This window comes from Aptenodytes patagonicus, chromosome 13 (assembly GCF_965638725.1).
Source record: "Aptenodytes patagonicus chromosome 13, bAptPat1.pri.cur, whole genome shotgun sequence".
NCBI classification, from domain to species: domain Eukaryota; kingdom Metazoa; phylum Chordata; class Aves; order Sphenisciformes; family Spheniscidae; genus Aptenodytes; species Aptenodytes patagonicus.
In genome coordinates this window covers 18,814,992-18,830,963 of record NC_134961.1, presented here as the reverse complement: position 1 = coordinate 18,830,963, position 15,972 = coordinate 18,814,992, and the positions used below count along the sequence as shown (strand labels likewise).

Below are 15,972 nucleotides of genomic sequence, written 5' to 3'. Positions count from 1 at the left end.
AACATTTTTAATATCTATATGGCTCTTTGCAGGTGCAATTCTTTGTTTTGACAATTTTTCCCATTATGGCTTGGATTAGGTTAATAGCTGGTTTTTTTCCTCAATCGCTTCCTGCCTAAATTATTCCCAACCCAACAACGTTCTGACAGTGTTCTTTTTTACAGTTTAATAATTCTGTTGAGTTTTAGTAATCCTTGGGTCATCTAGACAGGACTTCTTGTCGCCAAATAATTGACTTTCATAAACATTCAAATTACTAAATTTTGTCATCTCTTTATAGTAGTGCTACTCTTCATCTAGTTTTCCACAACCGTGTCCTTTTTACTTTGTCTCAGAAATGGTGTTTAGCTAGACACAGAGGAATTTTTCCATTTGCTTGGAACCTGTAGAAGTCCAACAACCAGGAACATAAGACAAGTTATTGATCAGTTTGATCATCTATATTTGAAGATTGTTCTTTATTTTAAGATCAGATGTGCCTTCTCTGATCTCTACTGTTTCTTTTCCTTTATGGCCTAGTTGCTTTGTTGTTTGTTTTTACTTACTGAGCTTTTTCTTGTTTGTTAGTTGTTTCTTTTGCGAAAAGTCAACTATTTTTTGTGCATCAACTATTTGTATTCTTTGTATTCATCAACCATGCAGTACTCGTATTTTGTTATTAAGTACACCATAAGTAATTTGACCACCAATGATAGCATTTTTTATTCAAAGTTGTAGGTTGCTGTAATTACCTAGCTTTACAAAAAAATTATCAATCATCTTATCGATTCTTTTTTATCCCTCCACATCCTCCCTTTTTTTATTCTGCGTGTTAAGAGAAATCCCTTGATGCCTGAGGGATTCAGGTGGCTGCATGTACAGTTCAGTAAAAGAAGGATGAGATATATGGGAATTTCTGATAATCACAGAATCACAAAATGACTGAATCTCAGAATGGCTGAGGTTGGAAGGAACCTCTGGAGGTCACATTTTCCACCACCCCTGCTCAAGCAGCGTAACCTCAAGCAGGCTGCTCAGGACCACGTCCAAACAGCTTTTGAATATCTCCAAGAATGGAGACTCCACAGCCTCTCTGGGTACCTGAACCAATGCTCAGTCACCCTCACAGTGAAAAAGTTTAGACAAAAAGATTAGACAGTTTCCAGGCTTTGGCACCAAGATTTTGCTCCAAAGGTTATGAATTCCTGGCATATAATGGTGTCACTGTACATATAAACCAATGGTGGTTTGTTTATTGGTATATTAGAGGAGATGAAACAAAGGGGGGCAGAGAAAAATTATAATTCCATATATACTTACAATAATTATAAAGGAAACTAAGTGTGAATTCGGTATGTGCAAGTTATTGTTGAAATAGTAGATCAATTAGGTCTGGAATCAAGTTTAAGGTAAAGATAACCAAATAACAAGTTTTGTTGGAACAGTTAAGTGTCTTCCTACAATTTAACATATGAATAAACACATTAAATAGGAGGTTGCTTTTTACTGACATATTTTATGTATGTTTTTTGAGTGCATTTGATTATGTTGGTGATTTGGTATGGAAAAATCTTAACACGTTTTTCATATGTCTGAGGATGAAATAGTTAAAAACAGAGTCTTAAAGCAGCTGTCTGTCCTCTTTCTAGGAATATTTATGTAAACGTTCAGGGTACACTACCATAGAAAGTTTCACCAAATTTGTGTAAAATTTGGTGCTAATTTGGATTTGACTGGAAACTTAATGCAGTAGTGTTGTGTAAAGGGATTCAATTACAGTGTGCAGTGTTTTGTAAGTAACTGTCTCACATAAAAAAGTTAATTAATCAGAGCTGTGTCAATTTCCTTGTGCCATGTCAATTTGCAGCAAGGTAATTAATCACTAATCACCCAGCGTGCAGCAAACTAAGGGACAATCCATGAGTCGTTTATTGTTACTTTTTTCAAAATAAATGGCACACAGAGCCACGAAGAAACACATCTTGCCTTCCATAATATTTTTATCGACAGTTTTGCATGTTGTAATAGACTGCAGCAACAAGCAGCTGTAGTTCAATGGAATATGAATATTAAAGAAACAAATGAGAGCAGATTTATAGGCCATTGCTTTTCTGTTATGTCAGTTTTGAGATTACACTGAGCAAATGAACAGTGAAAAATTACTCTTCCATGTGGAGAATGGTGATTAGACTTGTACATTAATTAGGGATTTTTGTTTTCCTTTTCAATGCATTTCAAATGAGAATGCCCTATAAGTAACGGTTTGTCCAAAATACAGATTTATTCATTCCTAAACAACAGTGTTTAATACTGACATATATTTTTGTACAATAGTAAGGAAATCATTATTCTACTAATTTTAAGTATGTGTTTCAAAAAATAAATAGATTGTGAATGAAAGAAATAGCAGTGACCAGTTGTGACTGTATTTGACATATATAGCAAATTTTCTTTGAATTCAGTTAATTCACAACTAGATCCCAGGGATAATCATCTCACAAAAGTGACAGGTGAAAAAATGTATTTTCAGCTTGCTATGTTTAAACACTGTGAACTTTCTAAAGATTTTTTTTTTTACCTTGAAATTTTAAGAATCCATATGTATGTAATTTCAAAGCCTTCTTATGTTAAACACTGTAGTAACAGAGCTTGAATTTTACTTGCATTGTACTTTGGACTGTGTATTTAAATGCAAAGATCTGCACACATCCTCTTTAACACAGTTTTTATAATTCTTTTAAAGAATGCCAAGTAATGCTACTTATTACTGTTACGGTGAAGTGAAAACTCACTACACAGAATACATTGGCATAACTCCTGATTCTGTTCCAGAAATCTCAGATAATATCATATAGATTATTCTGCTTAGCCTTTCTCAGCATGTTACCCATTATATCTCTTTGTTTTTAATTTATTGTCCAGCACTTCTGAAGTGTTTCCTTAACAGGGATCCTCCTGCACTATGGGAATAATGTAAAAGTGTCTCCCTGCCTTTCTAACAGTTAGGCTATGTTGCAGTAAATTAACTATAAACTGATTCAAACATGATGTAGCGTTAAAATTCTTCACCATAAAACATTCGAAAACTCTTGATGGAGGATGACCTAATAGTTTGTGCAAAGAAGGAGACATTAGGAGTGATGAGAGGTAGATTCGTTCATCCATTTTGATGGCACACCTTTCTTGAGGCATATGGCACTCTCATACAAATTCAAACCACAGCACAAATGCAAAGAATAATTGCCCATTAAAATGGCTGTATATTTTTATGGCTTTGATACAAAATCTGCCCCCTGTTGTTTTTTGCATCTGCTACTCTTCCATCTATCCCCAAGCTTTAAAACTTTAATACACAGTGTATAACCCTTAAGTATTTTTTACCAGGTTATATTCCTCCTTTTGGGAACTCAAGCTTTGTCATTGTTCCTTCAGTCTTTGTTTTCTAAGGCATATGTTGAGATAAGGTGCCTAGAAAGTGCACCTACCTGTCACGTCCATTTAATAAAAAATGAATAAAACCAATGCTTATATTACATCTTCTGGGAGAAGTTAAGATTTGATTAAATTTCATCTGTGAACACAAAGATTAAGTTCCTCTTTGTTTCCTCACGTTCATATTTGTTTTCTATATAAAATCATTAGTTGCCTAAATTTTGCCAATATACTAACATGAATCCTGTTAATTCCAAAGGCCTTTTTATTTGCTTAAATGTTGCAATTTGCTGACCAGATTTCATGTTTGAGATCTAAACTGAAGTTCGATGAAAGAGATACCCTGACAATGTTTCCATGTTTACAAAGTGTGTCCAGAAGAGAGAACTTTTTGGACAATGTTCATCATAATAATACATTTTTTATTTACAATTTTTTAAAATTTTATCCTCTTAAATATAAAATCAGAACAAATAAGTTTAAAGCAGGAATCTTACCAACATACTGTTCCTAAAAAAAGTTGCGTTTAGGCTGTAGTACAAGATGATTTGTAAGCTTTTGGATAATTATATTAAGCAAAGCCAAGCAGTTCCACAGCATATTGTTTTCACTCTTCTTTTTTAATTTGAAAAAGTAAAATTGCAGTTCCACTGTAGAAATTGATTTTTTCTTGTTGCTGTTGTAGTCTCATTCATATTTGAATAGCTGAATGAATAACTATAGAACTGATGGGGCTATTAGATGAGAATGTAAATTGTTTCTTTGGCTTGATATTTGATTATATATAGTCCTTAGAAAAGTCTTTATTTTTTTCTTAACCTCATATTATCACCTCATATCATCAACGTGTAGTTGGAGAAATCTGCCTTTATCACAGATCAGAAGAATTCCAGTCATCAAATTACTTTGATAAATTTAAGGTAGTTTTGCTTAGAAGTGGACTCAGAGGCTTCCCTGCTGAGAGTCAAACACATTTTCAACCCCATTATAATAGTGTTTTCACTGACTGAGTTTCAGCAGTTTGGCACTGAGGCACTAAGGAAGGTTGACCTACAAACTGTAAGTCATTAAAATCTTTACCCCTCCTGGCTAGTATATTCATTACCTTTGGGGCTAGTTAATAGTACTTAATGCTTCCTGATGGGAGAGCCCTTTTCATAAAATTGTTTTTATGAAGACCATTCTTCAGTTGTGTTCTAATCGTGCCACTTCTGCTGGTTATTTTGGGGTGAGGATATTAAAAAGTTGGTAGCAAAATAAATTCTGTGGTTATTATGTATTCCTAACCATCTGATTTCTCAGCTGGGCTCAAGTAGCATAATTTTTTTTGCTGAACTCAAATCTAGGGTGACGTGGTCTTGTTGATTATTTTACCTCTAATCTTAATCTTTAATATTACTACCTGGAAATAGAAGGTGTGTTTTCAGATACTCTGATTTTCAGACTGACCCAAATAAATTTTTTGGGATGGATATAATTCTGTTTTATATAAACTCTGCTGTTAGACCTCACTTGATCGTAAGACCTTGCGATGTCACTCTGAGTTCCGTATTTCTCAGGTTTCGTTTCCATCATGTCTTACCGTCTTCCTGACAGAACTCCAAATCATTGCTCTACCTTCTACTAATTGCTTCTACAAGCTTTTTTAGAGTTTTGCTTTCCTCTAGACATTTTATGCTTCATGATTTTATTAAGGAGACAATGCAAGGCAAGCATAGCAAAACAATTAAATTACTTCAGGCTTTTCATTCTAACACATCCTTTGTGTTGCAGATCCTTTGAAAATGGTAGAAATCACTGTCTTGTCTTAGTATCTCCCGTGAATGCTGAGCCTCCATTATGTGTTCTGGATTTGGTAAACACTTACGGACTAAATGACTCTTCCTGCTATCTCTGCCTTCTAGCTTTTTCTCCTCTTTCATAAGAGAAAGCTTTCTTTCTCATAAAAACTTAATAACTTTTTAAAAAAATATTTTCTGTTCTTTTTTACTCATTCATTGATGGGGCACTCTGCTTTTCCAGTAACATTTCTTTGTAGAGAACCATTCACTGTCAAAGATTTAAGGTCAGTGGCCCTTGTAATTCTTTCCAAGGTGTGACCACCATGAAGATTAAAGAGTACTTAGGATAAATGTTCAATTATTGCAAAATTTATTTTTTAAAATGTCTGTGAAAGCTGGATTGAGTGATACAATTCAAAGGAAAAAAATGCTCACAAAACACTTTAGGAGTTCATGCTTTCACAGAGGTTTATCCTCAGTGTCTCCCATAGAACTGCATAATTCCAGTTAGTTTTCATCAGACCTATATTTACTAATTTCTTCTGATAATCAAGAGATAGGTCCATTCTTCACACATATGTATAAGGTCTGTGGCTGTATGTCTAGGACCCTGAGTGTTTCACTGGAAGAAGACTACTTAAGTGCTTTAAGTATTTCCAAATGTAGATGTTAATTACAAAGAATCAATCGCTGAAACAGACTTTAGAGCAGGAGTTTCCAGACCATGTATTGCAAGCCCACAACACTGTTAGATACCTTACATTGCTTGAGCTTAGACTTTTTTGAATTGGTTTGGTTTTCTTTGCCACTGCTTCTGATTTTCTTGTGAAAGTGTGTTTTCTATCAATATGTAGAGAACTACAGACGCACATGTAAGTGAAGAAGTTGTCCAAACTGCTCAAAGGTTGTCAGACTTCATTAATTTTTTGTCAATGGCTTTTAGGTCAGAGAAATTTCTCTTAATCTTGGTAGTTTAAGAGTGTCCCTAAAGAATACAATTTTTTAAAGCTAGCTACAGAATACCAACCTTCAGGTTTATCATTGAAGATACCCACCATTTCAGATGTCAGTTTTTCCTGGCCAGACTCTCAAGTCCATTTTTCCCCATTTGCTATAGCAAACTCTTCTCAGCACGGTTTTCTTGGGTTTTTTCCTTTTTATTTATTTATTTGCATGATTTAAAAAAAAGGCACAAATTAACTCTTAAATTATTGGAGACACCTACTTCTAGAAATGACCATCTATTAAGTGGAAAAGAGTCATTTTTTCTAATGCAGGCAGACTGCAGCTAAACGTTACTCTGATAACAAAGGTAGTCATACTGGATTAGATTAGTTCTCCATCTAGTCCAATACCCTGTGTCTGGAAAGGAGCAAAAGCTGCATTGTAAAGGTTGTAAGACTGGAGCTAGTGTGTAGGTATATAGTTCTCTGAACATTGTCAGCTTTGTACAATTTGGAGTGTTTTTGTAAACCAGAGGTGATGTCTTTATACTGTTTCTCTGCAGGGAAACTGTTCATCCTTTTCAATCATACAAACTTTTAAACTTCTAACATCCATAACATCCAGTGGCAGAAAGTTCCATGGTGGCTTCGTTAGAGGTTGTGTGAAGAGCCACCATTTCCCATATTTTCTCCATTATTCATGATTGTGGAGCTTTGTTATAGCTCCCACAGTCACCACTTCTCTGTGCTGAAGAGTACTAGTCCACTTCATTGTTTCTCTTACAGAAGTAACAGACATGATAATAGTTATGATAAGTGGCAGTTTAAAATGTATGTTGTGCGCATCACCTAATATAAGCCAAGACAGGAAGTCTCCAGCATGTGGCATTCACAAATACGTTCTCTAAGGGACAGAAGTGAACGATGACGCCATGATGTCCAACCCTCATGTTTTTCTCATGTATTGCTAACTTCCATCTATGAAATTTTATTAGAGCATCGCACCTCTTATTTATCTGTTAGTATAGGGAGACAGTCCACTCTATCAGAGGAACTACGGCACAACCTGTAGACCTTTTTACTATAATGTTTGCTTATATCTTCTGTCCGCTGAAAATTATCTTTTACTTTTTCATATGTACATTGTACTAATTTGTATGCAAGACTCTTTACTTGGAAAGGAATAGGACAAAAGTTACATGGTCTGAGCAGTAGGTGATGATTCTAGCACTGCTCTATTTATACTGTTCAATATTCAGTGTTGTTGCATATGCAAAATTACTTGCAGCTTCTGAATTTCCAAGTATATGATATATATGTTCATTTTCCCCCAAAAAAATGCTTTCCACAACTCTATTTCTTTAATCCTTCTTAAATACAGTTGATTGCAAAGTTATCAACAGTATATTGAGTTCTGTAACTGTAATCATTCTGATTTTGACACATTCTCTTTACAGAAAGAGGAATAAAAATACAGTATTTGCACTTTTAAAAAACTTTTAATTTAATTGTATTCTCATAAGGTTGGTTTATGTTGTATCACAGACATGTAAATCCTTGCAGAGTTACTGTATAACCTTTTTGTCGGTGAGAAGGACTTAGCAAAGCCCAAACGCCACAGTAGTACGGCAATAATGGAGAAGTCACCATAATTATAGTATTTTCCTTCATGCGTTCAGCCAGTGACGTCTGCAAGTTGTGAATTTTTCGTTTTCCTTTTCAAATTCAAGGCGTCTTTTAAAACTTAATGCTAAAACAGATGAAAGACAAATGTGGATTGAAATAAATTCATATTTCAGACTTGAAAAACTTAGTTTTAGACATAATTACTTCCATTTGCTTGCTTTTTATTAGGGCTTTACTAAGGAATATTTATTTCTTTTATCTTTTTATTTACACACTGAAAAAAATTCAATGCAGTGAAGCACAACTGAAGTAACCTGAGTGCCAACAGAGCTGGATTTGATTTTCTCTCTCTCATTGATGAATTAATTCCAAAAATACCTGTTCTAACATTGGCCAGCAATATATGTACAAAGGAGAAATGAAGGAATGAAGTATTGGTTAAAAAACTGGCAGAGAAAGTAAAGTGGAAAGTTTCTTTTTTATTTTTCAATTAAAAAGTTTACGAAGAGAGAAGTTTTACAGAAAAAAACCTCTTAGTACTGTATTACTGTTCAATTTCTGATTAAAGTATTTTAAGTCTCTCATGGAATGGTAGTTAAAGTTTACACTTAGTTGCAATGACAATATAAAAATGTCTGAATTAATTTCTTTTTTATATGTCTAAATTGTTTCTATTGGGTCTGAATATTATCTGAATTCGTATAGATATTTCCAAACTGTGCAATTCTTGGCTTTGAAGAAATAACGGATACTGTTATAAACAAAGTACACCCCCAAAATCTGAGAAAGCTCTTGCTCTGTCTGTCTTTCCCTTGGTACATAATTAAGACCCAGTTAATAATCAACTTTTGAACAAAAGTAAAGCTCTGTTAGATTGGTAAAATCACTGGATAATTTAGATCACTGGAGGTCACCTGGTCCAGCGTCTCATCCCCACTCAAAACAGGGCTGACTTTCGAAGACAGGTCCGACAATATGATGGAAATGTCTCTGCCATTACGAATTTGAGCCTGAACTGGGTGACTTGGACCTCAAGAGTCTCCTGTTAGTAGTGTTGGCTAAAACAGTCAACATTATTTTTAATAGCGTCTTCTAAGAGAATCAGAGCCACCTATTATACTGCCATCTAAATTCCCAGTTTGCCGTCTCCTGCTTGCATACAAAGATTTTGTGTAAAAAGATGAGGCCTCCGGTTAACAGAGTAGTAATTTACCTATTTGGCAACTGCCTCATCCAGTTACAGGCAAGCTTTAATATAAGCACAAACACGCTGCTACATTACCCGTGTTTTAAAACACTAGATTGATCTGAATATTTTACATTCATTCCTCTTTTTTCCTTCACAGTGCCAGGATTTCCCTACCCTGCCGCAACTGCAGCTGCTGCTTACAGAGGTGCACACCTAAGAGGCCGAGGTCGCACGGTGTATAACACGTTTCGTGCAGCAGCACCCCCCCCTCCAATTCCAGCCTACGGCGGGTAAGGAGATCAGCCTCTTTTACCTACTAGCATGAATCTCCAAAGGCTACAAACTGTTTGCGACTGTGGTGCATGCTGATCGTGTCTCACCGCGGAAACCAACGCAGCGTGCAACCAATCCCAGCGCTGGAAGTGGTGCACCTTGCACGGAGTATTGAAAAATGACTGTAATTTGTACTGCCATGGTTGGTGGCCTTAAGCATTTCAGATGTCACATATTGTTATGTAAATGTTCTTAGAAACTGAATGCTTTGGAACAGAGAAATTGTTTCAGCTAAAGATATATTTTTGATGATTGCAAACATCTGGTTATTAAGGAGGTTGGATCAAGTTAACTTCTTTTTCTTCAAATAATCCACTGAAAGTTGTCTCTGGACCTGAAGGCTTAGTGGTGTATTTTATTTTTTTTAATTGCAGTTTGTTTAGTTTATCTAGTTGATATCTTTACCATGATAGAAATTTGGGGTGCTTCTCTCAGGCCTATGTGTTTTTCAGTACATTTGCTTAAATAATACCTTAAGATTTCACTGTCAGTGACCTGCATTACTAAAACCAAGTAGAAAACTAAGGAACAAAGGAGAAATTCATAGTAATAATTTCCAGAATCTTAATAATCTTCTGTTAATTCAGAAGATATATATAAATTTTTTGAGGTATATTTTTGAGGGAAAGAAGGAAGAAACAAATTCTCTTTGTAGCTCTGTAAATGCTAACACAGAAAGGTTTTGTATGCTGCATATAATATTTAAAAGTCCTAACACTGTCAAAAGATTTTTAGCTATTAAGAAGTTGGGAAGTTTGGAAAATCAGAAAACTTGGCAGATCCCAGGCCAGAATAGTATTTTGTCATAAAAATTTGTGGTAGATATGCCACCACCTCTCTGTAGAGCAATCCGTTCTTTCTCAGAAGGGCTCAGGAAGGGTTTGCAAAGTTTTGGATGAAGGTGATCTCTCCCTCCGCCCTCACTAAAGTCCTGTTCCACAGCTCATCTGCTCTCACTGTGGATATCTCCCTGTAAGGGAACTTGCAGCACAAGATTTTGCTATGATCCTGTCCTCCTACTTCGTTACGGTAGAAGATGGGTGCCCTTCACTACTTCCCTCAGTTTCTCATGAAGCCTTTGTTCTATTAAGCCAAAAGGTGTGTCTTTTTCTAGACAGGTTTGCAAATCTAGTCAGTCAGCCATTGAACTAAATTTTCAGGGATATTTAGGACAGGCGCTTTGATCATTCCTTCACATTGGGCAGTTATCACCTCAGAGAAATAAGATGTTCTAAAAATGAATATAAAAATGATGCCACAGAACCAGGTTATTTTGTAAAAGTGTGTTCTATTTTATTTAAGTGTTTTGTGTAGTTTAATAAGCAAACTAATATTAATTTAATAAGCAAAACAATATTACCACTACTGGAGAAAGACACCGTGATTTTTGAAGATTGTGTGAGTTACCTTTGGACAAGGATGGTCTCCCACCAAAGTGGGAGTCTGCTGCCCAGACTCTTTAGAGGTATTTGTACATGGCAATGATGGTAACGAGTTTAGAATGCCCTGCAAGAGCCAATTTCAATATGAATGTCTCAGCTACGAAATGGATACTGCATATAAAGAAAGTGGACTCTTTCTATCTCTACTTAGTTTAAAAAGAAATTAATAAATTTGAACACCGTGTACAATATGTAGTGAGATAACAACACGGGTTGTTACCAGTTTCATGATGTCACAAACGTAATATCTTAGTTTAATAGAAAGTCGTAAAATAATATAAGAAAATATATACCAGCTATGTGTGATACAGTTTTTGAGTCGGACAACACTTTTTTTGTTCGTATATGCAAAATGGGTAACTACGTTCAGACCAGTAAGTAACTTAAATTTGCTTTAATTTAAGGGGCCACATGTGGGTGCTCTGTGTGTGTGTGTTATAAATTTTTATAGTTTAGTTAGTACAGCGACTCAGCAGGACGAATTAAATTTCCAAGTGTAATACATATATATTCTCATGTAATTGTACTGCTTACTTTCAGCATCTTTAGGTAGTAAGTTAGATGTATAAGCGTTTTGAACTCCTGTTGTAAGTTAATACGGAAGTTTTGCACTGCAGTCAGGTTCAGCAGTGTTTCAGAACTGGATTCCAAGAGGTCAGCTCAACACTCTTACATTCTTCTGCAGGATGGTTTGACAGTTAGGTTGGACAGATCTCACCTACTACTTTCATGACCTGTCTTTGAAGCTGACTTCAGAGGCAGCCATGCATTACATCAGTAAGAAGTCACATTTTCTCATTGTTCTGATGACTTCCAGCTGTCTGAGATGAACCCTTAGTAATCTAGGGCTCACCTTGCCAGTCAGTATGTTTTCTAACACAATTTGACTCTGCAAAAGTTTTCAATTAGTAAGCTTTGTCTTAATTTAGATAGGTCTTAGTTCAGATATTAGTCAGGTTTAATTTTCTCCATCCACCTATGCTTTATAATAAGGCACTACTTTTTGATGCACGAAATAAATTTCCCACTTTTGTAACTCATGGATCAGTGCAGAAATACATACATACCTCCGTTGCACTTATCCACAGTTGGATTAATAAAGCTTTATTCTGAAATAATTTCTTTGGTCTAGTGTATTAGATCTTGTGCTAGTAACTTCACTGATACAATAGTACAATTTGGAATTTCTTTGCAGTGCTTTGTTCTGTGCTCGCCCATTATGTACCCTGACCTATCAAAGAAGCAAAAAGGAATTTTCATTAGAGAAAATCCTTAATCAATGAGAATAAATTATAAGAATGTGGTTTTCAGTCACAATGGGAGTAGGAGTCAATGAAAATTACAGAGATAATAAAGAGATCACAGAGAATGAATCAACTTACAGAGGAAACAAACAACTTGGAATATCATTTGTTGATAAGAAAAATGGAAAAAGCCTTGAATGCTATGTTGCAATTCATTTAGTAGCAATTTCTTATTTTTCACTCAAGGAAGGAGCCCAGACTTAGAGCCAAGCAAACAGTTTCATACTAAAATATTTTCAATCATTAAAAAAAAAAAAGACATTTATTTTGTATAATGACAGATATAACTTTAATTATAAATTTACATTAAACTCCAGCAATGTTTAGTTAGAAAAAATATTACTTTTCTTTTTAAAAAAGAGCCCACATGTAAGTGTAAAATATAAAGCTGAAGTTTGAAATTACCTTTTTCATTTTCTTTTATTTCCTTAACCTTAGAAAGCTTATAACTGAAATAAAATATAATACTTGATCTGAAATAATCTTCTTCACACTTGTTTATATTACAGAGTTTTGGAACTGAAACTGAATCATTTTGCTTTAAATTTGGAAATCGACTGTAAAGCTAAGAACATGTATTTCTTAGACTAGTCTGACATGCTGCTTACTAGTGTTTATCTCAGCAGCACTGTCTTAGGATTCCGTGCTCTGTCACAAAGCCCTTCTTTCTATTCAGTCTCCCTTGAATCTGTGGTTGTTCTTGTTCACTGGTGTCCTGTTCGAGACGGACTGTGACCTTTCCTTAGAAACCATTTATCAACAAAGTTAAGAAATGGCAACACGTCCCAGGCTGTAAGGAAATCTAGATGATCTTGTGGTCATTGGGCAAAACAAGTTAGTGTGATTCATATGGAAAGCTCTCTTCCACTGTGCCTCACAGTTACTGGGAACAACAAATATGGCACACTTTGCTAGGTCTGAGGAAAATTGTTGAATATAGCCATATTTAAGGCCACTGTTTTCTTATAAATCAAAGAACAGCACACATGCTTTAAAATGTGTCATTTAAAAATTAAATCAGTGTTCATGAGATATGTAGCACTACATAAATAATGAATGGATCCTTTTCTTGTGAGTGAGGCATTTCACCAATCCTTGAGATAGTATCTTGTTTATTAGCTCATGGAAAATACTTCATTTTTAGCATCTGTGGCATCATTTCGAATGCCTTGAAATACTACAATGTGCGGCTTACTCATAACTTCATATGTATAATTCATTTATGTACCATAAAAACCTACTGAAACTGAAATGAAGGCAGTAAAGCTTCATTTGTGTGAGAAAACTGAACACTGAAATGTAAAGAGTTTGTAGATCTCTATTGCATGGAGAGCTTAGCTTCAACACTATGCTGCAGGAGGAAGAGAAGCAAGAGATGGTCGTGTTGTGTATGGTGTGAGAGGTGCATGGAGATCCAAGCCTGTCAGTATGGGAGGATGTAGCTGTGGAACTATGAGCTATTGCCTGCTTATCCCAGGGGGCTCTCCGGGAACTTCACAGCAAGATTGGTAACTTGGTTGAGGAGCAAAGCAGTTACTATTTTAAACTGACTAAATTCCTTTCATACCTTCTTTCTTGGGACAGCTTCCATGTGGGAGGATTTGAGCTTACTGCTTCTTTGACCTTTCTTGCAGGCTTCTCTCTGGGTACTAGATAGTGTTTTGTACAAAATAATTTTTAAATGATAAAAAAGAAAAAGACGACAGTGTAAAAAACGTCGTCTTGGTTTGACCTGTGTCTTTCTAGGATTATCTATTTTATTGACAAAGTGCCTACTAATGGTGTAAGAAATGTCCTAATAAAGCAGAAGCTACTAGTAAAGGTACTCTTATGACAGATTTTGGGTGCAGTTGGCAGTACTTACATTGCCAAAAGAAAGGAGAAAGAAGCAGGTTTTGTTCTCTTTGGCAAACTACCGAAAGCAGGTGTCGTGGTTTAATCTCAGTCGGCAACTAAGCACCACGCAGCCGCTCGCTTACTCCCCCCCGGTGGGATGGGGGAGAGAATCAGAAGAGTAAAAGTGAGAAAACTCATGGGTTGAGATAAAGACAGTTTAATAGGGAAAGAAAAAGCCATGCACACAAGCAAAGCGAAACAAGGCATTCATTCACTCCTTCCCATCGTCAGGCAGGTGTTCAGCCATCTCCAGGAAAGTAGGGCTCCATCACGCGTAACGGTTACTTGGGAAGACAAACACCATCACTCCAAACGTCCCCCCCTTCCTTCTTCTTCCCCCGGCTTTATATACTGAGCATGACGTCCCACGGTATGGGATGGCCATACCTTTGGCCAGTTGGGGTCAGCTGTCCTGGCTGTGCCCCCTCCCAGCTTCTTGTGCCCCGCCAGCCTTCTCAGTCGGTAGAGCATGGGAAGCTGAAAAGTCCTTGGCTAGTGTAAGCACTGCTTAGCAACAACTAAAACATGGGTGTGTTATCAACATTGTTCTCACCCTAAATCCAAAACACAGCACTGTACCAGCTACTAGGAAGGAAATTAACTCTATCCCTGCCAAAACCAGGACAGCAGGTGATCTGATTTTGATACCTGTTTGAACTCTGCTTTTGAACTCTGCAGCAACTAGTAGCTCAGCATTCTTGAAAATCATTCACCAAATAGTAAAACGTCATGAGTGTGATGCTCCATCTTTATACTGCTGTCAAGAAAAGCCCACGTCACTGTATATCTGGTAGTATAGCAGATAGTAGTAGTAGATGGCGGTATTAGTAAAACTAATGAGAAGCCCTTCTATTCCAGCATCATTTGCCTCAAGTTCTTCACAAGTTCAGTGTGTAATGATTTGTCTTCACATTTCCCCTCCACTCCTTCCAGTTTTGATTAAGCTAACAGAGAATTTAGAAGCTTTCAGTCCATATCTCCACTTCTGGTGTCTTTCCTAGGAAAACAGGGGATAGCAATATGCTTTTTTCTCTTTGAAAAGAAGAATTTAAAAAAAAAAAACCCAACCCTAATTGTGAAGTTGGGGAGGGTGGAGGAGAAGTAACAGAGACTATTCAGAAACTGTTCCCCTTTGTTAAAATAATTGTTTTGAAGTGCTACATTCTAACTGATTCAAAATGAAAAAGAAGCTTTATTTTCCAACACCTTATTCTGAATTTAAGAAAGAAGGATAATTAATATAAGCTACTACATCTGCTACGGTGGTTATCTTTTTTTCCAATACATTTCTTTGGGCTCACAGAAACTTCCTCTTACTTTGGACTCTGTGCTTTGTATATATGTGCAATTGTTGGAACAAAAAATGTGTTTTGCCAGTACATGTCTTCCAGCTTTGTTCTCTGCAGCAATGCCCTCAATTAATTTTCCAAAGCAGATAATATAACTTGTTCATGGCAGAAAATGTTGAAACTGGAAAGACAAGAACCTGGAATTAGAGAACGTTCTAAAAAGTTGAAACAGCCTCATACAAGAGTTTCAGTTCTATATTTACAACGGTGAAAGTTGTATTAGAGTGTTGAAAGGTGTTTAATTCTCAGTCTTTTCTTTGGTTTATTTTAAATAAGGTTGTAATTACATCTCTTCTATTATTTGCTTCATGAAGGCTTCATATAAAAGATTTCATATAAAAGGTATACCGTGATTTCCAAGACCAAAAACTGGAAGATATGTGTAGGACAGTGAGGGCGACCCTACCAGCAATCAGAGAACAGAGAACTTTTGTTCCTCAAGTGCTTTCTCTTAGTTCTGATGGAGGGGAAAGAGCAAACTATACACGATTCCTATTGCAATGAATGAAATCATGATTGTAATGCCCGTTTGTTACACTGAATCAATCGCTCCATGCACTTAATCTGCCTTAGGTTATTTATGCTAACTTGTGCAGGTTGTGTGTATGGCTGGGGGCCACATATACTCAGCTGCTATGAAGTTATTGAACTAAGGTTTGTGCAGTCAAGAACTATCTTCTTATGTCATTGATAGATT

At 36.0% G+C, this 15,972-nt stretch overlaps 1 protein-coding gene across 26 annotated transcripts in view; it reads left to right on the top strand.

Moving 5' to 3' along the window:
* The window catches only part of RBFOX1 (RNA binding fox-1 homolog 1), a 1,372,937-nt gene that overhangs the window by 1,311,846 nt on the left and 45,119 nt on the right, over window positions 1-15,972 (top strand). For all 26 annotated transcript variants that reach the window (XM_076351295.1, XM_076351294.1, XM_076351293.1 and 23 more), the window contains one exon: window positions 9,109-9,241. In XM_076351295.1, coding sequence (XP_076207410.1) covers window positions 9,109-9,241 — 133 coding nt within the window. The remainder of the gene's footprint in view (window positions 1-9,108; window positions 9,242-15,972) is intronic.